Below are 24,207 nucleotides of genomic sequence, written 5' to 3'. Positions count from 1 at the left end.
TAACACTTCTTTTCGCAGTTTCATATAATCATATTTTTAAACAGTACGTATTTTTGGCACCCATCTTATCTCATGGCAATGGTTCCTTAATTTAAAAGAAGTATCTAATTCTTCTGATTTTTGGTTATGTCCTAATACAACCTAATGGCTTTTCATCCTTGTATTATGGGAGTAACTTTTCCCCTTCGCTTTTGATGTTACTCTAATTATTTAAGACTTTTTAGCCTATCGTATCCCCGCTCAGAAGTAGAGGGTAGATGGTCTTCCCAGCTGAAGAATCCTCACCTGTTCGGTAGATTTTCACATGGGAGCTGTTTTGCACTTGTGACCTTCCTTGATGTCTGCACTTATTTTCCTAGTTTTACTGATTTTACTATCTCAAAAAAATATAAAACTCACATTCAAAATGTAGATTAATATTGAATAGTTCAGGATGACATTTTCATTTTATTCTCATTTTCTAGTACCTTGTAACAGTTCATTTACTTTTTTGACCATGACTCACCTGATATTTTCATACACTGAAGTCCAAACAAGATCTCTTCCCTCAGAATAATTTGCCCACAGGTCACCAACACAGGAGTTAAGTTAGGATTATTTCCTATACACATTCCTTTATTCTTACCAGTACAGCAATTCAGCTTCCATTTTGTATCTCAGCGATAGAAGGTATGTCAGAACCTCTTCACAACTGCCTTATCTCACTGAAGATTCACAATATTAACTCACAACAGCATTATCTCACTGGCCTCAAGTCCTTTCAAATTCGTTTATGAAGGCGCTGCACAGACACTGGAAACTCCTTTCACTGTGAAAGTTGATTATTCTTTAATTTTTATTTTTGATCTTTCAGTCTTAGTATTTATTCACCATGTTACTCTTATGCCACAGCAGCTTTTTTCTTTAAAACTCTTTTTGAGAGGGTCAGTATTGTGAGCCTATTGGAAAGCCAGCCTATTTTAACTGCTCAGCCTTGTTCCTATTAGCAAAGTTGTTCAAGAAGCCCAACAAATTCCAGAGGCATGGCATCCCTCTAAAAAAGCACTCAACTTGTGCTGTAGCCACAGTTGTAAGTATCCAGATGGGTTACTCATTTGCTAGTAGAAAGTGAGATGCAACAATTACCCTCCAAAACTGGTGCGGGGGTGTCTTTAACTGAGAAAACAGAGAGGTTTAAGTCACAATGGTTGGACACCTAAAACACTACCTGTGGTACAGACCTTACAATTTAAAGTAAGAGAGATTGCGCCAATCACAAAGTTGGAAACAGCTGTACAGAGTTCTCTAGCTGGAAAAAATAAGTACAGCTTTGTTAAACTCTGAGGAAACAATATAACAGCAGAATATATACAGGAAGCTGCTAAAAATGTATCTTCTCCACTGGAGAGGTCTAGAATTACCTTTCAAGCTCTTCTCTCTCTCTCCTTTCTTGCTCCTCCCGTTCCCGCTGCTCACGGGCAAGGCGCCTCTTCTCAGTCAGCAGCCTGGTTGCTTCTTCAGGGTCAGTTGTACCTGCAGAGGTCTTTGGGGGTGCTGGGGGTGGAGCAAGAGCTGGTGGAGCAGGAGGTAGGGATGGGCTGGCTGCTGAAACAGATGGGGGGAAAAAACTAGTATGTACAGACCCAGTAGCCAAGACGTTACTCTCTTGAAAGGAACAGAAAGTATTTTCAAAATATTTTCAAGCTTATGTAGTTTTATAAATGATCCAGAGAAGGAAGCCATTTCTAGGTGCTAGAGGTTCATATACCTTAAGGGAAGTTTGCTTTTGCAGGATATGTGAAAGCAGCTGCAGTTGAAAAGGTAAGTCAACTTTTCTGTCAGAACAAATGTTGACAAGTGCTCAACAGGAGTTGTACTGACTCAGCAAGTCCCTACCATCACATTTCCTAAGTTTGCCCAGTTCTATCTGGAGAGCAGAAATGAAACATTGTGAAATTGTATTTTCTTCTGTCTGAGAATCTACATCGAAAGAGCAGAGCTAGACTTTTTGGTAACAGGCCAGTCACTTGGGGTGACTTGGTGATCTGGACTAAGGGTAGGGCACCAGTTATCATCAATTTTGCAGCTGCTTCAACCTGAGGCAACTCATGGGATCAGAGCACAGCATCTTAATGAATTTTGCTACTATTGGTGAACTATGGCTTGTGTTCAAATCTTAATAGTGCCTTCATTTCAATTCTTTATTCAGGGCCAGCTTTGTCCACTTGGAAGAGATGATGTTACAGGTTTTTCTCAAGTAAAAGATTAGTTCACATTTCTGTAAGTTTGCCTGGCATTCTCTAGCTCAGGTAAAGAGTGCCTCAACCACACCTTTTCTCTAGGCACTAGGGACCATTACCAACACATAAGCTATCTGGAGGAAGCATTCCCATGTTAATCACATCTGCTAATGCAGACAAGCATGGATAGGGAAGACTTTGAACTGTCAATGGAATCAGATTCTGATCCTAGGAATATGCATGTAAAGTAAGTCATAAGGAACAGCTAGGAGATGGTTTTAAATCTACATATCTAACCACCCACTGGGATGTGACAGGAGTTTCCTCACCTCATTAACAACTTCCAAAGAGGGGTTTCCTCCCTGATCCCCCCCCCATACCTTGTCATGTATACAAACATAAATTCAGCTGCTTTCTGTGCTGAATTCACATCTGCTGACCTCTCTGCTCTGTTATCAACTAAAAACTACACAGGTCTTTCTAAAACTGCTTTAGGGCTTTCACCTTGAATTCAAGTGTAACTTAAATTTTAAATTAGTACATCAGTAATTTAAAGAGTGCCAGGGCCTGTTCTCTACCCCTGAGGTGAGCTGGCACAGTTTAGCACTAGAGCAATAGAGCACTATTCTCTCATTACCAAAACAGGTATTCAGTCCAACCCCACAGAACAGGCTGGACCTCAGCTAACCTCCAAGATGTAGCTGGGAACTCAGAAAAGTCTAGGATGTTCAAATATAAAAAGGCAAGTAATTTGATCACACTAAATCATGAGAGACCTTTAGAGCCATGCTCTTAGTAGCCTTGGGGACAGAAGGTAAGAAAATGAGAGGTTGCAATTACAGCCTGGATCAGAAACATACCAGAGAGCCTTTGTAATTGTTAAACAGTATAAATGACAGACTTCCTACATCTCAGCTCTTTTTAATTTACTAACATGGGCCAAGGCAGGGCCATCTCTTTGAAGGGAGCACAGCTTTGTGCTGCTTGGAGCTCATTTCTTGCTGCAGGCGCTGAAGTTGACAGCATAACAAGTAGCTTGTTTAATGCACACCTGCCCTGCTTTCAGAAAAGGTAACACCCAAAAGACCTTTAAAACTTCATTGGTGTTAGTAAAGTTGTGTGAGATTTGCCTGCAAAAGCCTGAACAACTTCGCTGGCAATCGCTACCTGCTGACCTCCTGGCTCCTCCAGCAGGTAGCTGAGCCAGACCAGTTAAAGGCCAGTGCTATTAACTGTAAGAAATGAGCTATATTCACTTGCAACACAGTCCCAGGAGAATCAGCAACATTCCTCTAAGCTCCAAATGCCGTACTTGCACATCTCTAGATTCTTGAATGCGACCAGTGACTAAGTTTTAGCAGCTGGGGCCTCCATCTGCAGCACAAAGCCTGTCCTCTAACCTCACATGTAAAATGCTTTTCCTGATGTCTATGTCTTTGGTTCCAACCACCGCCTCCTCTGGCTTTGGGAAAAGACATTCAATTTGAAGTGCTGCTCGCCACTTTGACTGTATCCTTTTCTTTCACTCGTCTCTACTTCGTATTCTTTTTTTGTATTCTTTGCTGTGAATACAGACTACTTCACTTTTGAATACCTTTATCACGCATAACCTGTTTCAATACTAAGAGACTTCATCACAAATTCAAATACTGACTGACTCTGCAAAGAAGTGAAGCCTCTTCCTCCTGAACTAAACTGTCAAACAAGCATGATGATGTTTCTCTCGTCTGCACCTTGTACTGGGGAACTATAACTTGCAAAGTTATCCCAGTGGCATCCCTGAAATAATTTTAAAAGGAAATTTTCTCCTTAAAAGGAAGCAGGCAAAAGATTATCAGAAGAGCAGTAAAAACCCATGCTAACCTGGCAATTATATCCTCCTTTACCTGCCCACAGCCAACAGATATATTCATTTATTGTTGTAAATTTCTAGCTTTTTGTGGGGTTCCACCTTGTGTGCTAGGACCTGGGTATCAGACAGGAACTACTGTAACAGAACTTATTAGAAAATAAGAAATGTTCTCATTCACATGAGGTTGTCTCACGGAACAAGACCCAACTACACTTCTTACAATTAAATGCAGGATTACTAATGCTTAAAACTGTTGTCTGAAGGACAATCACAGGGGATTCTACAAATTTTAAGTTCAAAATCCTAAGTAACCCAACTTGTGTATCCCGGTGGTCACAATGGACTTTCTATCCCATCTGCGAAAAACAGCTTATGCCATATTTACAACGGACTGAAATGTCTACCACAACAAACCTACATTTTTTCATTCTCAAATTTATCTTTTGCCCTTTCTATACTTTATGATCATTATTTTATTTTTTGTGTACATCCTTTTCTTCCCTGTTGCTTTTCAGGGGTCGTGGGGTTTCGTGTGGGCTTTTGGTTTTTTTGTTTGTTTGCTTTCCCTGAAAAATTCTGCCTATTCCTCTTTACTCCTCTCCTTGGTTCTTTGCATTCCACTTTATTGTGCTAATCTCTCCCATGATATGATCCTCTTGCAATACTACAGATAAGTTAACAGTGTTAGCAGCATAACTGTACTGAGTGTCCAGCAGAGCTGGACATTCTCACTGCTCACACTACCTTATGTGGTGGATTCCTGTACCATTAGTATTCAGATCATTATTATTCTACTTCAACTGTTTGTAAAGAAGCTGTGTTATGATATAGGGGACAAAATTCCAGTCCAAAAGGGCAGAAAGAGGCCTGTGAAGCCACATTGTGTGAAGTACCTCTGCATGTTGTTTTGACTTAGAAGCAGGAGGGCTTCAACCTGTTTACAATTTCCTCATAACATACGTGTGCAGGAGTGTTCTGAATAATTTAAATTAACATTTGACAGAAAACTACTGAAAGCTACATCATTGCAGAGAAAGGGAGTGAAGAACATAAGAGACTCTAACATATTCCTTAACTTAAAGGAAGATCTCTCCTTACCTTGAGTGGGCTCTGCCTGGACAGTGAGCTGTTCCTGACTTGAAGATTCTCCAGCACCTGCTGAAGTTCCTTTACTTTCTTCTGTCCTCTCCTCATTGGCCTTTCCAGCCTCTTTTTCTGGTCTTTTCTTCTCACCCTCTGGCTTGACCTCTTTTTTGACTGGCCGGATGTTGCCAGGAGAAGGAGGACGTGTCTGAGCAGAGGAAATTTTGGAGGAACCAGGTGGGGAAGTAATCTGCTTGGGTGTGCCAGGCAAAAAAGGCAAGGATTTTGATGCACGCCTGTGTAATCAAAGAGTGACAATGTTGGTTTCCACCTACATATCATTTCTACAACCACAGTAGCTAAAAATAAAACCATCTCTCTGTTTCTCTATCAAGCAGGACTGCAGGCACAACTGATTTAGTTTCATGCAAAATGCCTCTCTTTGCAGCTCCCCATATCTGTGAGCACTGAGCCCAGCCAGGAGGGAAGAAATCACGTTTTCCTCCCCACTTCCCCTTCCTCAGAGAAGCAGTAATATTTTTTTTAAAGTAGGACTGTCTTTCTTTTTTGCAGAGAGAAAACATCTACATAACCAAATAAGTTTGCACTGTTTCACATTTAATTAATAGAACAATCAGAGCTGCCTATAGCACATCTCCAGCTAAGCGTGTACTTGACTTACCAAACTGGAGAGGGAGCTGGTGATCTAGCTTTGGGGTTGGAAGTAAAATGACCTCCTTTAAAGTTGGCTGAGAAGCTGGATGACAAATAGTCTCTCTCCTTTTCTTTTCTGTCAGTCTATAGCTCAGCAAACAAAAAGACAAAGTCAAGCCAGAGTTCACACAGCTAAAGAAAGCAAAGCAAGCTCAGTTAAGAATGAGGAGTTGGGGGCTGATGAAAAGCAGTGCTGAGTTAGTAGTTTCTACAGCTTGTTTAACAAGTTCATTAATATAGGTCCTGTAACCTGACACCAACTTTGTAGTAAATACACAGTTGACAGCAAGAATCTTTCTTAATCGTTCTCTACTGTCCCAAGATGTAATGGGCTAATTTGCAGAGGCTTACTTTTACATCTTTGATGATTGTCACAGAGCACCTTCCACTACTTCCCATATATCCAGGATTTTCTTGGAAGAAAGAGCAAAACGAGCCTCTGCCCTCAGCTCATAGTTAGTCACAGTCTTCCCATATAGCACAAGTTTTTGTGTTCATGCTCACATGTGAATGCCACAGATGTCCTCAAAGATCTCAAATGTGGTACAAGAGTTATCCTATTCTTTTTTTCTTGGATGATTTCACCATTAGTACATGGTACTAATCACATGGTAGTGATTTCCTTTTTCCTTCTTTATTTTTAAAAAATAAAATCCTAAGTTGAGAAACATTTCTGTTACAGCTCTGGTCTGTAATAACAGAAGAAGGAATATATCAGAACTTAGGCATTTATGTACTTACCCTATTTAGGTATAAATGAAAAAAATTATGGTTCTGAAATAATGAGCTCAGACTCTGGGAGTTGAAGAATGGGAATACTGGAGAGTACGCTCAGCTGCCACTCAACCAATATGATGCAGAGGTTGCTACTCGCCACCTCAGCTGGGGCTTAAACACAACCCCTGCAGAAGGTGTATCATGATACTCTAGAGCCTCACTAGCTGAGAACTCTGCAATGCTCGTCCCCTGAACTGAAAACCAGGTTAACACTGGAAAAGAAAGGCTGAAAACAACTTAATGAGCACATGATGCGCTGAGTTATCAAAGCCTACACAACCAGAATAAATGCATTACAGTGAAAAAGAATGTTGGCTTGCTAGCAAGAACTCTCTATTGGATCTACTTTATTAGTACTGAAAGCAGACCATCAGAAAATTTTTCTTAATATCAATAAAGTAAAAAGCTGAATTCCTACAGAATTTCACAGAAGAATAAAAGATTCTCCACACCATACAGGCTACTGAAAACAGCTCTTAACTCACTCATTTTATATTAACATTTTTACATCATCTCCTCCATTAAAAAGTAACAACCTCTCTTCTTTCTAATTCAGGAAAAAAAAAAGTCAAAACCCAAACCACTTGCAATGAGAGAGACTCAAGAGGAAGAGGCATTAAACCAATAGCCCTCGAGATTGCAATGCACTGTGCACATGCAATGAAATTTCTCTACAGATACATCCCAATGCTATGCCTGATCTGAACTTCAGTATACTACCATCTGCCTGAAAGACTAAGTACTGGCTATGATTCATGCCACTTTGATTAACACTGCTTCCAACAAGGATGTCAACAGCAGCACTGTCTCTTGACCTTTTGCCCATCAGGCTGAACTAAAACGCAAGGACCTCTTACACAATCATTTGCAGAAATGACTTCCACTCTTCTCACATTCTGAACAAATTCAGGTTATAGAGTACAAGGAAAAATATAACTGCTCAGGTTCGGTGAATGATATCTGAACTGGATCTGACTGCATCCCTTTGGCATGGAGCACAGTCAACATGAATTTGTTCCGCCTGCATCACACTGTTATGATTTTCCTGAAAAGCTCAGATCAGTCACAGTACGGCTACAAAATCATTCAGAATGAAGAGGTGACCTGTGGAAAGCCTTGCTTACAAACCATGCTCCTGAACCAACCTCTTCCTTCTCAGTGAGGAAAAGTTTACTAGTCTGGTCTCCTAAGAAGTACAGATGAAGGGATAGTGCTCTGTGTGCTTGTGTATGCACGTGTGAGTGCATGCATTCCCCCTTCTTTATTCTAGAGGCTCAGATGAATTTTTTAGAGGCCTCAGAAGACAGGAAATTCTGCAGGCTTTGTGAAACCAGGTTGCTGGGAAAAATAGGTTCCCCACTGAGGGAAAAGCTGCAAAACAAACTTGGGCCTTAAAAACGCAGCAAAGAATCCACTTGAGTACAGGGCACACTCACTGTGACTGCCTCTGCGCCTCATGAGAAGCTAAGGCATCTGCTCTGCAAACATGGGTGTTTAGAAAACATTGGTGTTTTCCCACATGGATTCTTTGGTGCATAATCAGGCCGTGTCACCACATAACATGTTTCAGTTAAAATCCAGCCAACTATGATACAAACTGGAGGGGATGGGAACAGTGCTGAGGGGAGTAATATCCCTGCAGCTGTTTCAGTGCTACAAGCGATGCAATGAGGTGGTCATGGCATGAGACACTAAGCTCATGGCAGACTTACCCCTGCAAGGTGCGTTGTTGTTCTCCTACGTCCAACGGCATCAGTAGAAGCGTAAAGCTTTGCTCGGTCTCCTGAATTCCTACAGTTCATGACCTTGTAGGACAGAGGACTGATGGGGCTGCAAGATGCTGAACGGGGACAAACGGGGATAACTACGGTGTTGGTTGGTTTTGTTATTTATTAGTTTTAATAACAGAGTTGCATTGGAGAATGACAGAGGAAAGCCAGCAGGAACAGAAACAACAGAGAAAGACAGAAAAGAGAGAAGATATTAATACATGACTAATTCTTAAGTCAGAACCATCATTTGATATATTAGCTTGGCCACACATGCAGTAATGATACAATTTCAGTAAGTGCTCATGTATTTTTCCATTTGTAAACTAATAATTTCCTTAAAAAAATTAAGAAGTATGCCGCAATACTGAGTAGTAGACAGTAATGATGTTTTCCTGTAAAGTTTTTATACAACTGATGGTTCTGAAAAAGCAGTGGAAATAATGGCTGGTCTAACTGATTAGCTTAGTAGATGCATTGAAATGAGTTTCAATTACATTCAGAATAGAAAACAATCAAACTAAAATCAGAATGCCTATTAATTGCATTGGAAGTGAAGAAAAATTAAAGGAGACATCCACACAAAGATTAAAACACATTAACAATACAAAATAGTTTCACCTAGGAAATCAATGAAATTGCTGCCTACGATTTTTAGCAAGTGATGTGTTTTTAAAAATCCTTCTTTTTAGGAATATTTTAGCCCATCATATTTCTTGATAATGCGAGAATAAGAACTGACTCAAATACATTCTCAACAGCAAGCTATTTTATGCATTAAAAAAAGCAGGCTGACAACAACAAATCAACTTGGAAATTAGTATTTGAGTAACCAGGATGGCAGTTTTTGTTGGTTCCGCAAGGAAAAAGACTATGACCAAAAGATCACCTGACAATAGTAGGTGTCAGATATATTGTATTTTGAGTATATCTTCAAAGAGAATTGAAACACTTCAAAACATATCATGGGGAACTTCTTGCAGCAAAGTGTTCTGGGACTTTCTCTTGATTTAACCAAAGGAGAAGGTTGGGAAAAACTATGTTATTACTGCAGAGTTTTATTTGTGTGCTCCTGTTAGTCTCTCCTAGTCATTTAATAGAGTTTTAGCATAACTATTATCCAGCATGTTACTTGAAGAAAAAATAGGGACTATTGTATATCTTCCCTACTCTTTTTGTTTTTCCAAGTAACAGAAATTTACATCCTCAGTTTCTGTGGTAAAAACAAACCAATATTTCTTGCCTGTGGATCCCTCTCAGCCCACTTAAAAGAAGGCAGTTCCACATACAGTTAATTCTTCCAGTCTTACAACAGTACAGCTGCTGTTACAGGAAGAGCTCATAGAATTAACAGCACTAATGCTGCAAATTCTCCTGCACCAAGAGATTAACATTAAGAATAAAGAGGGTCTCATGTAAGTGTTACAGCAATGGCACCCATGCCTGCCTTATACTTCATAGGGATTTATGTTTAATAAGGTATTATGACTGACTTTAAAACAAGCAAGAAACAAAAAACCAGGCATTTTTGTTTGTGTTTTTGTTTTGGTTGAGGTTATCTAAAGCAAATCGGAGGCAGTGGCATAATATTAAGTTTTACAGAGGTTCTAATTCATGAGGTTCCTCTCTGTGATTCAATTCCCTTTCTCCATGCCGATTATCTGAAGCTACCACCATGGATGACATTTGCAAGTATTAAAAGACAAGCAGTTCATTTTCATTTGCGATGTTGCCAAACAATGTTTTAGGAAGTACTCCCAGTGATTCATATACTAACAGGATTACATTTATTCAGAGGAGCTTTATGAGAGCTATTTAAAAAATATTTTGGTCTGGGAGGATTTATTTAAAAAAAAGATCCAGACGTGCTCTTTTGTTGGATGTCCCTAATAGCTCACTTAAAATTTAAGGACGTGAATCCATATTTAATCCAGTTTGGATTTTTTGCATTGTAATTTATCTTTACAGCCAAAGGGCAGGGTAATTTTCTAGAGAATAATGGCAGGCTGGGATGAGTGGAGTGCTCAGAGCACAGCTGTGAGCCATTGTTATCACCTGATCATTAACCTCCAGGAAGCATCCTGCATGAAGGGGCTGCAGGATAAGACCTGCAATAATATCTGGAAAACAATGAGCAGATGGATTATTCTTCTGGGTGGTACAGTTCCAGTTAGCACAGGGAAGGTATTTCAGGGAATTGCCTTAGACTGACAAACCAGTCTTTCCTGATATTTGTAGTCTTTCTCAATATTCCACTCAGTTTAGAGCTTATTGTGCAGAATAAACATCAGCAGTCATGAAAAGCTTCACACTTGCTCTAGTAAAATAACCACTTACAAAATTAAGACACTAACTTCTCAACTATTCCCTAATGAAGGGCTGAATTTCCAATATCCTCCTTGGTAGATGACATTAAATATTAATTTTACAAGGTATTATTTGTGAAGAGTGAAGAGGAATTCTGCACTTGTTAATTCCCCTATTTGCAGAATATCATCCACATTTTTGCTCCTACAGCACTACCCCTGTGGAAATGTACTGCAGCCTAATTAGTTATAAGAGTTCTTAAGTGAAAGCTTCTTTAAAAGTAATCTTAGTAGATCTCTATTCCTTCTTACCTTCTATGTTCTTTAATTAGAATCAAAATCCTGTCCACATCAGACAAGAAAGACCTGCCTAGACATACACATTCAGCATGTCCAGCAATATATTCTTGTAATGGTAAAGTCCCCAGTGGATGATTATAAAACACCCTATGATAAAAGAAGAGGCAGCAGTCACCTGTCTAAAATACGTGATAAGCAACTGTGGCCCAGTTGTCCCTGGAATACAGTTTTGCCTGGGCTTTCAGCTACCACCCAGCAATATCATCACATTTCTGCGCGTTAATTTTCCCCTCAGTGAGTACATCAGGGAGCTGTTCTGGGGTTGGCAGAGAACTTTACAATTATTATAACCTGACTAAACCTGCACATTTAAGTTCACATGTATTAAATGCACAGTAACCAGGGCCTGTCTTTATACAAGTCTAACTTGGTCCCTGTGGGAAGTGCCCTGGTAGGGGGTGAAACTCCTTTGCAGCAAGCAGCTCGTAGCCTTAGCAGTGGATGTGCTGAATCAGCTGTTTACAAGATTGTGTGCATTTCCTTAAACAGCCATGGACGGTGTGATGTTGTTGCCCTGCATGTTCTGTGTTCATTTATTGCACTGATGAAGAGGCAAAAGAAATTAAGAAAGAGGGGGGAAGAGAAAGAGGCATAGCAAACAACTGTATAAACAAGCTTTCATGCAAACTAATTGTCGACATTCAACCTCATTCTGGGATGTCACCACACACTCATAATTAGATCAATGACTTTACAACATCTGTCAGGGAAGCTGAAAAAAAGTGTCTGAGACATGAAGCCTCTGTTCTTAAAGGATTACCTGCATCTCCAGACAATGCAGCTGTGCTTTTACTTCGGGCCAGGAATGAGTGAGTGGGCGTCAGGAGCCTGCTAACAATGCTGCTCTCCCATGGACTGAGCTGAAGACGGCGAGCTGAACGTGCACCATACAAGCAAGATGTTAGATCAAACACTTCACAAATAATTACATGCTGCAGCAGTATTAGTACTATTTCCTCACTACTGCATACCACCAAAATCTTAAAACTGTCCTTCAGAGATCAAAAGCATACAATAGTTCAGTGGTTTGCATTTTATTATTACACCATTTCAGCAGAAGAATTCCTATAGAAACACATATATCTGACCATTTAATTTTTGCTACTGCCTGTGGCATTATGGCAACTTGTTATCAAATTAATACTGATATTTTGCACATACATCACATTCCATATTAGGAACAACTAATACGCAGACTCCCAAATATAGATTTCAGAGATGTTTACGTCCCAAACTCTTTCTACATACAAGTCTTCTAGTTACAGTAAAACACCTTCCAAAGTCTGCCAGCCTAGCTAGAAAAAACAAAAGTTGCTTACTACTATACAGAGAACTGTGTCAGAAGTTTTATCAAAGCATTGCAAAAGGACAGCACACCTCAACTGCAGATACAAAACTCATCAGCTACAGTTGTCTCAGTAATACGTGAAGCCACAGAATACAGTAAATACATTCGATCATTAATTCTCTGTCAAAATATCCTGCCAATGACCACTTTCCATGTAGAACAGTAAACAAGAGTCAACTTTATGCATTGTTAGTCTTTTGTGAAAACACACTACATGTTGACCTCGCTGTAATCACTCCCTTGCTTTGCTTTTCCCAGTATTGCATAATGCAAATTTAGCTTGTCAATATATTCCTTTTGTCTTGTAATGTTTCTTTACTTATTTTACTTAAATACTACGTAATCGTTTATCATGGTGAAGCAGTAACCAAATGAGCCCTACAAATTATTTTCTGTATTGAATTAAATATTTCCTTGATACTCCAATGCAACAAATTGTATTATAACGGGCATCACAAACCAAAATATTCAACTAGTTCCCAAAGCAGTCCATTACGGTAAGCTTTCAATATTGCAATAATCATGAAATCAGGTCTTCTTACATCTCATGACTCTTTGGGCTTAGTTTGGTGTTTGCAGCTTGAATTTATGAGGCTCAGTCTCTAAAAGTCATTGAAGTGACTGGCTGTAATAAACTTGACATTAATTTGCATTTTTAAAGGTAGACATCCATCACTTTTAATAGCCATAAACTCTGAATCTGTCTTTAATCTACTCCATGCTGAGCACCATGAAAGGAGGGGCTGATCTCAATCTCATCCTATGAAAATATAACTGCTTAATCTGCCCTCAGTGCTGTTTTGCACTTCTCAAATCACTCCCTAAATTCTGCTAACTCAATAAGGGGCATTACTATAGAAATATAGGACTCTCAAACACAGCAGGCTCTCTGCATAACTGTCCTTTTACACAATGTACTACTGCCAGAGCTTTTTGTGATTAATGGTTCCATTCTCCAATGGTACATATCATATAGACACACAAAATACCCTACAGAGACCTCCATTACAGCACACACATTATCATTAAGCTTGTAATTTAACAATGAAGAAAAAAATCACAGAACTACCATTAAACTGGATGCAATAATGGTAATGTCTTTGCTTCCTTTCATCTCCAGGCACCATGCTCAGTATGATCACTGTTTAAAGCTACTGTTGCAAGACAACAGATTCTTTTTTTGTGGTCTTTACTAGGTGAGGCTCACATGTATGAGTATGGATGAGTCTGGAGAAACTCTTCTATTATAGTTTAACAAAGACCATACAACTCCAGGAAGCAATCTCTGAAATTTTAGGCTAGTACATCAGTGCTATGTATACCATCCATTTCTTGGAGTTCATCTGTACAGCTGCAAACAGCTGATAAGTAAATGTAAATATGGCCCTGTGGGCCAGCCCTAGGCCTTATCTTACATAGGAGGCCCCAGTGATGAAGTAGTCTCAAGGGGACACAGCTAAAAGACTGATGAATTAAAACACTAAATTGCCATGTCTCACCTATCTCATATCCCTTGCCCTAAAGCTGAATATGGTTTAATTCTCTTTGCCCCTAACACAGGGGAGTTTATATCCACATCACCTACTGGAAGCAATCATGTGTCCACAGCATCCAACCAAAGCACTTTGAGGCAGTGTTTGGGAGCAAGCTGGCTGATATGCACAACAGTGAGCTAAGAGAGACCAACAAAAACTTTCTTCTCTATATAAGCCTGGCTCAGAGATGTCAAACTACTTTTAGCCAGGACCTCGGAGTGAAGTTTCCCTGAATCTCTGTAATGGGTTTAGCTTAGAGTTCATTTAGATATACCTTGGCTTTGTGGCAGATTTAGTCTTTCAAATCATCTGACAGACAAGGGGAAGCAGTATTTTTTGTTCTGATGCTGTGTTAAGCTATCACTCTTAGGGCTGTTTCCTAGAATTATAGAATGGTTTGGGTTGCAAGGGACCTTAAGGATCATCTAGTTCCAACCTCCCTGCCACGGGGAGGGACACCTTCCACTAGACCAAGTTGCTCAAAGTCCCATCCGGCCTGGTCTTGAACACTTCCAGTGACAGGGCATCCACAGCTTCTCTGGGCAACCTGTTCCACCTGTCTCATCACCCTTAAAGTGAAGATTTTCTTCCTAATATCTAATCCAAACTTAGTCTCTTTCATTTTGAAGCCATTACCCTTGGTTCTATCACTACATGCCCTTGTAAAAAGTCCCTCTCCAGCTCCCCTTTTGGGTACTGGAAGGCTGCTATAAAGTCTCCCTGGAGCCTTCTCTTCTCCAGGCTGAACAACCCCAACTCTCTCAGCCTTTATTGCTCCTTGTTTCCACACAGGAAGCACATTGGTGATAGGGTTGCTGGTACGAGCAAGTACCTCCACCCCCAGCCACATGCAGGTTATTTTTAACAGATTAAAGATCTTTATAACCTAATTTGTAACTAGAAAACACACAAAGTCACAGGGAGCTGGCAAAAATGAATTGATTACAATCACCTGTATTTGTCTTTGGGCTATACAACCTGAATATTGGAAAATTGTCTTAGCAGCAGCAGAATAAATTGCAAGTAAGCAAACAGCAGCATCTGATTAGTTGCAGGAACAGATGGGAGGCAGGGATTTAACAGGCCTGCTGATGAGCACCACAAAGGAGACTCTCATTGATAAATACAGTGTTGGCTTATACAGAGACACAAATACCACGAGGAGTAAATGGGAGAAAACTGCTCTTTCAACAGGAAACAATACTGGAGTCCTTGAATGTCTTCTATAAAGGTTGCAGAAAAATGTGATACAGTGATTGAGACCATCTGCTTGAAAGAAAAATCACTGCGGGGAGGGAATCAAGTATGGTGTAAGTTTTGCAAAACTAAAAGTGTGTAACTCCTATCTCATCTGAAGTCTTATCCTCTCGCTAAGCTCTCCTTAAAGAGCACGATTACCAAAATGTATTGGTCAATAACAGTTTTCTCCACTTGAATGTGTGCATTCATGTTTTGTCACAGTTTCAACTACTCACTAACTACAACAACTCAATAGCATAATGAGAAGCCCGTTCTAGCTGCCCAACTGTACAACTGTGATAAAGAGCTATACAGCAATCCTATACTTGAAAAGGCAATTAGTTAATGAAAACTTTTGTCTTTCGATGCGCCAAAAAAATAATAATGTCCTTCAAATGATAAAAAGGTGCTGCTTAACAGATGACAAGTTCTGGTTGGCAGCTATAAGCCACTTAGTAGGTAAGCTTATCATCCTCATCTCTAGATTGCTGTTTTGCAGGTAGGGGTATGTATTACCAACAAAGCGTGATTGGGTGCCCTCTGGAAGGTGAAATGGTGAGCAGACAGTTAGACCTTCCTTTAAGCACTTGCCTTAAGAAGTTGAAGTCACTGGAGAGACCAGTGGCACTGGCTCAACTAGATTTAGGTATCTGACTTTGCACAAGGAAGAGCATTTATAGCATTTGAATTTACTTTCTGTCTTGGAGTCTGTGAAAGTCACAAGAGGCTCCTGAAGAGTTCTGTGCTGTTTTAATGAAAATGCCAAGCAAAGAATGCCTCGACATTTTGACATATGGCCGTCACTTCCATACTCCTTCTCTTTCCCCACTGCTAGACTGCGCAGTATTCAGTTTAACTTCTCCTGAAATGAGTGGCAGAAACTATAACGGAATGGGTTACAATCCATAAGAGACTATCCTTCATACTTAATGCCTGCGGCTGTTCGCCTGCTCATATCACGAAGACCCTTCATCAAAAAAGCATCCCCTGGCAAAGACCAGCAACCATCTGGAAAAAATATACACACCTGAAAAGCTAATAAAGTTTAAACTGACTGGATTTCAATATTTAGATCAAGAAATTATTGGTGTTTTGGAATAAATTATTTCCTAATGTACTTGGAATAAATGATTCCCTAACGTAATGCTGTATTTTTCACAAGTTACCAGAATGTACAACTAGGTCAGCCCACTAGGAAGAACAAGTCTCACCAAATCACCCAGATACACACGTCCAAGCATGCACTTAGCCCTTAGTTAAGACACACAAATAATGACATCGACCAAACAGTTTTGCAACACAACCAAAACTCCATTTTAAAAATTTGCTTTTAAAACGTGCATTTTTCTGGATTGAAATGGGACAGAACTCATTCTCAGTAGAGGACAAAAAAGTCCTTACCAAGTACTTTTCTGTAAGGCTCTTTGCACGAGTTACACAAGAGAGATTCTTTTATAAAACTTTTAAGCTCAATCTTGTAAATCCTCAGAACAGAGGCAGCAATTCAGTTATGTTAATTTTTAAAAGCTTGATGGTTTACCATTTTTGCACACTTGTAAACACCAAAAATGTACACTGAAATGAAGCAATCTCTGAAAAGTAACTGGACACAAAAAGTCAATAAACAGACAATATGAAGAACACCCACAATTCTTCGATAAAAATAAAAAAAATGGTAATAAAATAACCAGAAATTTTAATAAAGTAACTGCTTGAAAGCTTCATGCTTCTTAGATATTCAAGAACTCCTACCAAAAAAGAAAGGAAAACAAAACAATGACAAAATGGTCTAATGTAAATAAAAGGTCACACATGATTGCATGCACTATGGAGTGATGCATTCTTTAGTAGTTGTACCTCATTTACTAAAAACCTGACAGAAGCACTGCTTTTATAATTTGCTAAAGCAGGATTGTTTAGGTAAGTTCTCTTGTTTTAAAAAAGAATTATTTGTTCTCACAGGAAAAAATGTTCAACCATTTACTTGTCACATTTGAAGTCTTTCCACTACCACTTAGATGAAGTACAGAAAATGACTTCAGAAGCTTGTTTTATGTGCAAAGTAATACATCAGTATAGAACATTCTTTCTTGCTGCTCTTTTAAGTTTTTTTCTTTGAAACTGTACCTCTGTCTGGAGAATTTAGTAATGTTGCAGATGAGGAGGAGAGCCGCTTGTTAATGACTGGATCAACATGTTTCGAAAGGTTCATTGTTGAAACAGATCGCCTGTCTCGATCTAAAACAAATGGAGATAATGCTAATTGACAGCCCACATGCAATAGTGCAAGTTCCTAGCTCGCTAGTGGGAGGAGGAAAACAGGACTAGGTCACTCCTGCTCTACCACAAGAACTTTCAGAATAGAATGGATTTCTCAGAAGACATTGCATAGGCGACTCAAAGACTGGGCACAAAACAATTTAAGCTTCAAATGTGTAAAATGTTTTGTTCATTATCATTCAATGGGTTGCAATCTAAAGATTTTCAATATTCTCAGAAAAAGTTTGCTCATGACTTACAATAGAAAGCTTCAGGGAACGACCAAGGTGCTTGGAAACTCAGTTATTCATTAAAAAAAACTTCAGCACCTCAATAAAAGGTGACATTTGAAAGGGAGTTAAAAATCCCAGTTACATATAAGTGCTAAACTGCCCACCACAGAGCCATTTTAAACCTGCTGAAAATGAAGTTGTAGTGCGTTAATCCAAAACAGCACTTAGTTTAACAGATTACAGAAAATCAGTCTCTGTGGAAGGCACTTGTAATGCACATACATGGCATATGTAATACTAAAGCTTTATAATTTGCTTTTATTTTCTCTACACTTTAGATCAGTATCACATCGTTTGCCTGCACAACTGCTGCAGTCAGCATCTGCACCCTATTGAGGGGGTGATGGTTATTTCAAGAATAGAGATTGCACACACTTTGCGAGTATGTGTGTCACAGGAAGGTTGCTAGCAATAGCAAAAAGGGAGGAATGAGCTGAACAGGTCAGCTATGTCCTTTCTCTTTCAGAGAAAAAAAAAGCTACATACTTCAACTACACATTCTCCATTGCAAATTTCCATTTGGAAATCTGACATTCAGAACATGCTGTGAGAGTCAATTCTGCTTTTGCTTACATTTTAGCACGTACTGACCCTCAGCAAAGCATTCAACCATTCTGAAATGCAATGAGGCTTAAGCATATGTTTAACTGCTCTGCTGATTCATATTCTGTGTGTGCAAAAATATGTCTGCATACTTTTTTGGAAGAAGATACAAATTCAGGGCACTGACAAAATTAAGGATGATGTTGCTGAAATACTATTTGCCATTGTTTATTTATGACAAGTACATCAACATTGTATTTACCTGTTCTGACCTAGTGGATTGGAGTGTACACACTGTATACAAACAAATTTTCACAGAAATACAGTATATGAAAAATACCTTAACTCTCCCCAGATCTATGACCTATACAGGACTCACCATAACTGGCTGGGCCGAAGAAAGATTCTCCCCTACCCCATGTGATTATTTGCTAACTGTGTCTAATGTTAGAATGACTTAGTGAGGGTATAAAACTGGCAGACTGGGTACTGGAAGGGAAATAAAACTCAGAAATGGGTTTTTAAAGGAGAAATGTAGATGTCAAAACTAAGAACAAGACCTCTGTAGGCTGGCACGCTTATCCCACGTTGATCTATAGGGTATATTGGAGAATGTTCTGTGTGAGTCAGTCATTACTGGAGACAGGATGCTCAGGCTTCCTGAGAACAGAACAATATTTCTGGGAATGGGATGGGGATTTTGATCTCATATTTAATTTATCCCCGAGAAACTGTATAGTATATCAGTACAGCCATAAAGTTTCTGCATTTGGCATCTGAATTTAAAAATCACCTCTGTTATTTGGCATGCCGACCTTTCTCGTGTCAATGAACCACATTTAAATGAATGCCATTCAGCATGAGGATTTGCATATAAGTGTTGGCAGTATGAATCCTATAAATATAGAATAGGCCAAATGCAATCCATTGCCTAGAAAATTGCTGCTTTGTTCTAAAAAAAAAAAAGGCAAAAAAAAAATTAAAATACCCATGAGCAACATAACAGCCAATGCAGCTGGTTATGTGTCTGTGTTCATGTGCAAAATAATTGTAAATCCTGTGCGTATGCAGTATGCCAAAAGGGTTTTAGAAAATAACAAAATATTCAAATTGGGTCTCCTTAAATTCCAGTAGACAGAATATTATGCTTCATTTCAGTGAATTGTGCCAAATCTTTAGAGTCAGCCAGTAGTAACTCTCCAGAAAAAAAAATAGTAATGAAAAAATCTGGTGCTAACAACAGTTCTAATCTATCAGTATGATGTTAAACATGCATTGCAACTACATGAAGGTGGTTTAGTTACTGATGATCTCATTTCCTGGGAACTAGCTAAGGGTAAAGGAATAAAAAACCACAGCATTATGTACCAGGTTTTCTAGCACCACCCTGAGATCTGAAGTGGTGCTCCAGGCCTGCTAAATCGAGAAAGGTGAATGATGATTCAAAAAAATAACCTAGGGACAGAATGCAAGACAATGATTTTTCACAGAAAATAAAATAAAAATCAAATAAGTTATACAGAGTTAAGCAAAAAAGTAACCTATTATGAAAAATAACTGTTTATTGAACTTATACATGATAAAGATTTCAGAGCATTAGCATTCTTTTCTCAACTCTTTTTTTTCTTCCCTGATGAAAGGCTGGACACACTGAAATTAGAATAGGAAGAAAAGAACTTTAAGTACCACTTTCTGGTGGTAAATAAAGGAAAAGTTCTCTTTATGGGGGTTTGATTCATATTTAACAAGGCATATACACATTAATGATTGGCAGATTAAGTTAGAGAAGATAATTGGGGAAAAAAAGCCAAATATAGCTAAAATTCACTTAAACTTAATTTTCAGACTTCTATCTCCCAAAATATTTGTACAAGGCACAGATAGCTTATTACAGAGAACAACTTTTCTTCCTTGTGTCTATTTGAATCTCAGTATTTGGTCATTTCCACCAGATCTATTTTTTGAGGCATACAGCTAGCATTTGCCACAGTAGCTCATATCACAAGATTGACACAGCACAAGCACACCCACATATACACACACAAACAGCAAAGCAGCAGAAGCAAGAAGCTGTAGCAAGATAGTTACATAATTAGTCAACTCCTGAAACAACCTTTAACTTTTCTTCAGATTTCTCCTTGTTATCTTTCTGCTACACAAGAATGTCAGAAACATGCCATTTTTAGCAATAATAAGATCAAGAGCAAACAATTTAAAACAACATACACAGAACCATTCTTCATTTTTAACAGAAGCAAAATAAGTTTCAGTTAATTGGCAGGGGAAGGAAACTGGCTAGCAAACCAAGCCTCCCTCTTTACCTGGGTTATTAATGCGGTTATGTAGTGCTCCTCCCCAGGACCATCTGTTTTGCTTTTGTTTTGGCTTCTGGCTTCTCTCCATTGTGCGACGTACAACAGCTTCATGTCGTTCCTTAAGTACAACAGGATAATATATTTGGATACTACTGGGTTTTACACTTCATCTTCTCATCAAACACTGCTACCCTCCATCCCCACAGACAGAACCAAGCAGGCATTGTTTAAGCTTATGTCCTGCCTACTAAGATACACATTAGAACAGGATTAAGCAGCAATTAATCCATAAATAAGTTAGAATCTGAAAATTAAGTGAATTTTTGAAAAGGTAATATCTGTTTGAGAGCTGCAGAACTACAGAGAAAAAACAGTGGCCCTGTTATGGCAGCCACTACACAAACACACCCTAGTGCTACTTCCCACCTATTAAATACTAGAATAGTGGGAGAGAGAAGAAACAAAAAAACTCATAAGGATGAGCTGACTTTCACAGGATCACACTGCACATAGTTCCCAGATTAATTGAGACAATTCAGCCAAGAGCATATTTCATTACCCACTCACTTTTTAAAAGGTTTTGTTAGGGCAATTAATATGCAGCTACTGTTGTACTGAATGGCTAGGAATTAACACGTAACCATACAAACCTATCCCAATTCGTGTTTTTCTGTGTGTGTGCAGTTCCATACACTAATCCAGGTATGCACAACTTCACTGCATTTGACTCATAACAGGCACTTAAAGAAGCAGGACGCAGGACTTGTGCAAGTAAGACTTAAAATCCTTTTGCACACTCTGTCATACTAGCCATGGCTCATGTTGCATTCTTTATATCAACTCCTACAGAAAAAGTTTGATAGTACTGTATCTTATAGTAAAAGCAAGTTGAAAAGTGTTTTCATGACATTTATTCTCACCTTATCTTCTTCTATTCTCTGCCTTCGCTTTTCCTCTACGGCAGCTCGTCTTCTCTCTTCCTTCAGTCTCTGCTCTTCCAGCTTCTTTCTGCGTTCCTCTAGATGTTTTTCATAATGTTGCCGGGCTCTCTCTTCTCTTTCTAACCAGATGGATTCTCTTGCAGCTGTGAGAAAAATCAGAAATAAAAGGATTGGCATGCTATATGCAATGCACTCTTAAACACATTTTGAATAACCAAGCTAAATAGAAAAACTTTTGAATGAGTGAAAAAACTTTTGAACTAATTTTCTTCAAACATACATAATTTCCTAATCTCTCCTAATGTATAAAAATGGCCACACATCCATTTCATTTAATCTCAACTTATGTATTGTGAATTACCAACAGTTAAATTATTGAGTATATAGTTTCTGAAAAAAGGATTTCTTGTAATTTAAAATGCCTAAATACTAAGGTCAGGTTTATGTGAACAAACTTCTGTTGTACAAGGCACGATAATGCTCTGTAATATTTTACTGAAAAAAAGAAAAAAATAAAAAGAAAGATAAAACTATAGCCACTTTCACCTTTACTGATAAACACAGATTCCTTATGATAGAAGTGGCTGAGATGACAATTCTGGCATCCAGACTGTTATCTGTACCAACAGAAGGAAAGAACTTACCCACCAAAAAAGCCAGTCTAAAGGTGAACTTTAATTTCTCACATAACTCCACTGCTGCACAGCTCTGAACATGTTTCAGAAGAGCTAATCTAGACAAATCATGACGCACTAAATAAGACAAATTTTCCTCCCTATCAGGGTCTGAATTTTCATGAAGGTATTATCTGGAACATGGCCTCAAACTTCAGTCCACAGGAAACAAATAACATACGATGCTCGGGATCTCTCCCCATTGCTGTCTTGAAATCTTTGGGTCCCAAAAATTTATTTGTTCTAAAAAAATGTGTTACTTGGTTTTTCTAAAATCCCAGCCATTTGATACTTCTGGATCTTTGTGAACTGATAGGTGGGAGTGCACATGATGATCACAAGTATCACTGAGAACCACATTATAAAACCTTAATGCAGCAGAAACATGGAACCATGACAACAGTGTCAAAAAGCTTTTCAATTTCCAAGACCAGCAGTGTAAGGAAGTTCTCTGAGAGAGTTTTGGGATTTTTTAAATTAAATCTGAGGAAAAAAGAAAAAGAAAGAAAAAAGAGCCTATTTTTAAAATCACCTACCCTAGAACAACTTCAGCCTTCAATTAGAAGAGAGATTTGTGCTGTTTGACACAACCACTACCAAAGCCAAAACACCCAAATGCTTTTACATGTCCCGAGCAGACATTGCAATCACTTCTTATAATGCTAGGACTCATCATTACCATATTGCTCTTTTGCACCTTCTTGCCTACTTAAATAAATCCCACCTCACTCATGGGATGATCCCACTCAATAAATAACTTGGATTCCACTTTAAACCTTATGTATTTGCATACTCAATTTCATGGCAAATTTCTACCCTGAGTAGACCAGTTCATGCTGTAGAGTTATCTCCCTCAAGAAAATCCCTCTCTACCATTTCAGATGTCAAATACTCTGTTGACAAAAGCCGACAGCATGTTTAGCTTTGCTGTGGGATACAAACTAGCAGAGATGTTTGTTGAGCAGCTACAACCAACCTTAAAACACCCTCATGGTAAGAAGGGTGAAAGCTCAGCAAGATGTTTGCAGGAAATTTAACAATCATAGCTAGAATAATGACAGTGACAAGGAATGGTACAGTTGCTTAGATAATTAATAACAATAGGTGTGAGAAGTGACACCTGCAACTGTGAAATACTAATGCAACAGCCAGCAGAAGATTTCTAGAAATATTTTTCTATGCTAATTTAGTTAAGAGTGATTTGAAGGAGAAATGTAAACCACAGATTAAGGCAGAAAATAGCAGAATATGGCAGAAAAATCAGCTTCCAGGACAATTAAAATCTGCAAAGGCTTCTTCTTGTCACTAAAGCCTTACAGAGTAACAAAATAGGGCCAGAACTGGTGTTCCAAATGGAAAGCTAATTTGCAAAGCAGAAACATGCATCTGTTGCCCCTTCTTGGGATCCAAGAGCTCTCCAAGAGAATGTATGGACAGAGAGGTGACTCTCATTATTGCCTACTTTTCTCCTGGAACTACATAACCCCTCATGATCATAGAACCATAGAGTGGTGTGGGTTGGAAGGGACCTTAGAGATCATCTAGTTCCAATCTCCCTGCTGTGGACAGACACCTTTCACTAGACCAGATTTTTCAGAGCTCCATCCAACCCGGCCTTGAACACTTCCAGAGATGGGGCATCCACAACTTCTCTGGGCAACCTATGATGCCATCTTTCTATTACTAAGGTACAGAGAATACTGAGCAAAGGGCTCAGTCTGAGCTCACCTTTTTCAACAATTTGAGTTACATCGTGAACAGCTGAAGTATAATAAGATATGTCACCTCTGAGGTACCATCCTCTCTTTTTGTCTTTGCCTTCTACTTAACTTTTCTGCCCAATGCCTTGGGCAGAACCACTGTCAGCCTGTCACCAGAAAGGCAGTGATTTTTGCAAAAGCTTGCTCTTCCTATTAGCTTCTACACAGTTGGACTGCAGAATAGTGTCAGCCCAAGAATAAGCAGCCACATCAGTGAATT

The 24,207-nt window shown here is 38.9% G+C and overlaps 1 protein-coding gene across 8 annotated transcripts in view; it reads right to left on the bottom strand.

The window, feature by feature from the left end:
* The window catches only part of MAP7 (microtubule associated protein 7), a 116,475-nt gene that overhangs the window by 13,569 nt on the left and 78,699 nt on the right, over positions 1–24,207 (bottom strand). For 4 of the 8 annotated variants that reach the window (XM_027746601.2, XM_027746603.2, XM_027746597.2 and 1 more), the window contains exons 4-12: positions 21,533–21,696; positions 20,619–20,730; positions 19,666–19,752; positions 17,330–17,440; positions 11,841–11,954; positions 8,358–8,509; positions 5,837–5,952; positions 5,170–5,450; positions 1,401–1,584 (exon numbers count right to left, since the gene is read on the bottom strand). In XM_027746601.2, the coding sequence (XP_027602402.1) occupies positions 1,401–1,584; positions 5,170–5,450; positions 5,837–5,952; positions 8,358–8,509; positions 11,841–11,954; positions 17,330–17,440; positions 19,666–19,752; positions 20,619–20,730; positions 21,533–21,696 (1,321 nt within the window). The remainder of the gene's footprint in view (positions 1–1,400; positions 1,585–5,169; positions 5,451–5,836; positions 5,953–8,357; positions 8,510–11,840; positions 11,955–17,329; positions 17,441–19,665; positions 19,753–20,618; positions 20,731–21,532; positions 21,697–24,207) is intronic. The other 4 variants (XM_027746600.2, XM_027746598.2, XM_027746602.2 and 1 more) reach the window with 4 other exon arrangements.

The sequence above is a fragment of the Pipra filicauda genome, unplaced genomic scaffold (genome assembly GCF_003945595.2).
Source record: "Pipra filicauda isolate LSUMZ 115617 unplaced genomic scaffold, ASM394559v2 scaffold23_size5868930_pilon, whole genome shotgun sequence".
Taxonomy (NCBI): domain Eukaryota; kingdom Metazoa; phylum Chordata; class Aves; order Passeriformes; family Pipridae; genus Pipra; species Pipra filicauda.
Note: the sequence above shows the minus strand (reverse complement) of the source record. Positions and strands in the feature narration are given on the sequence as shown.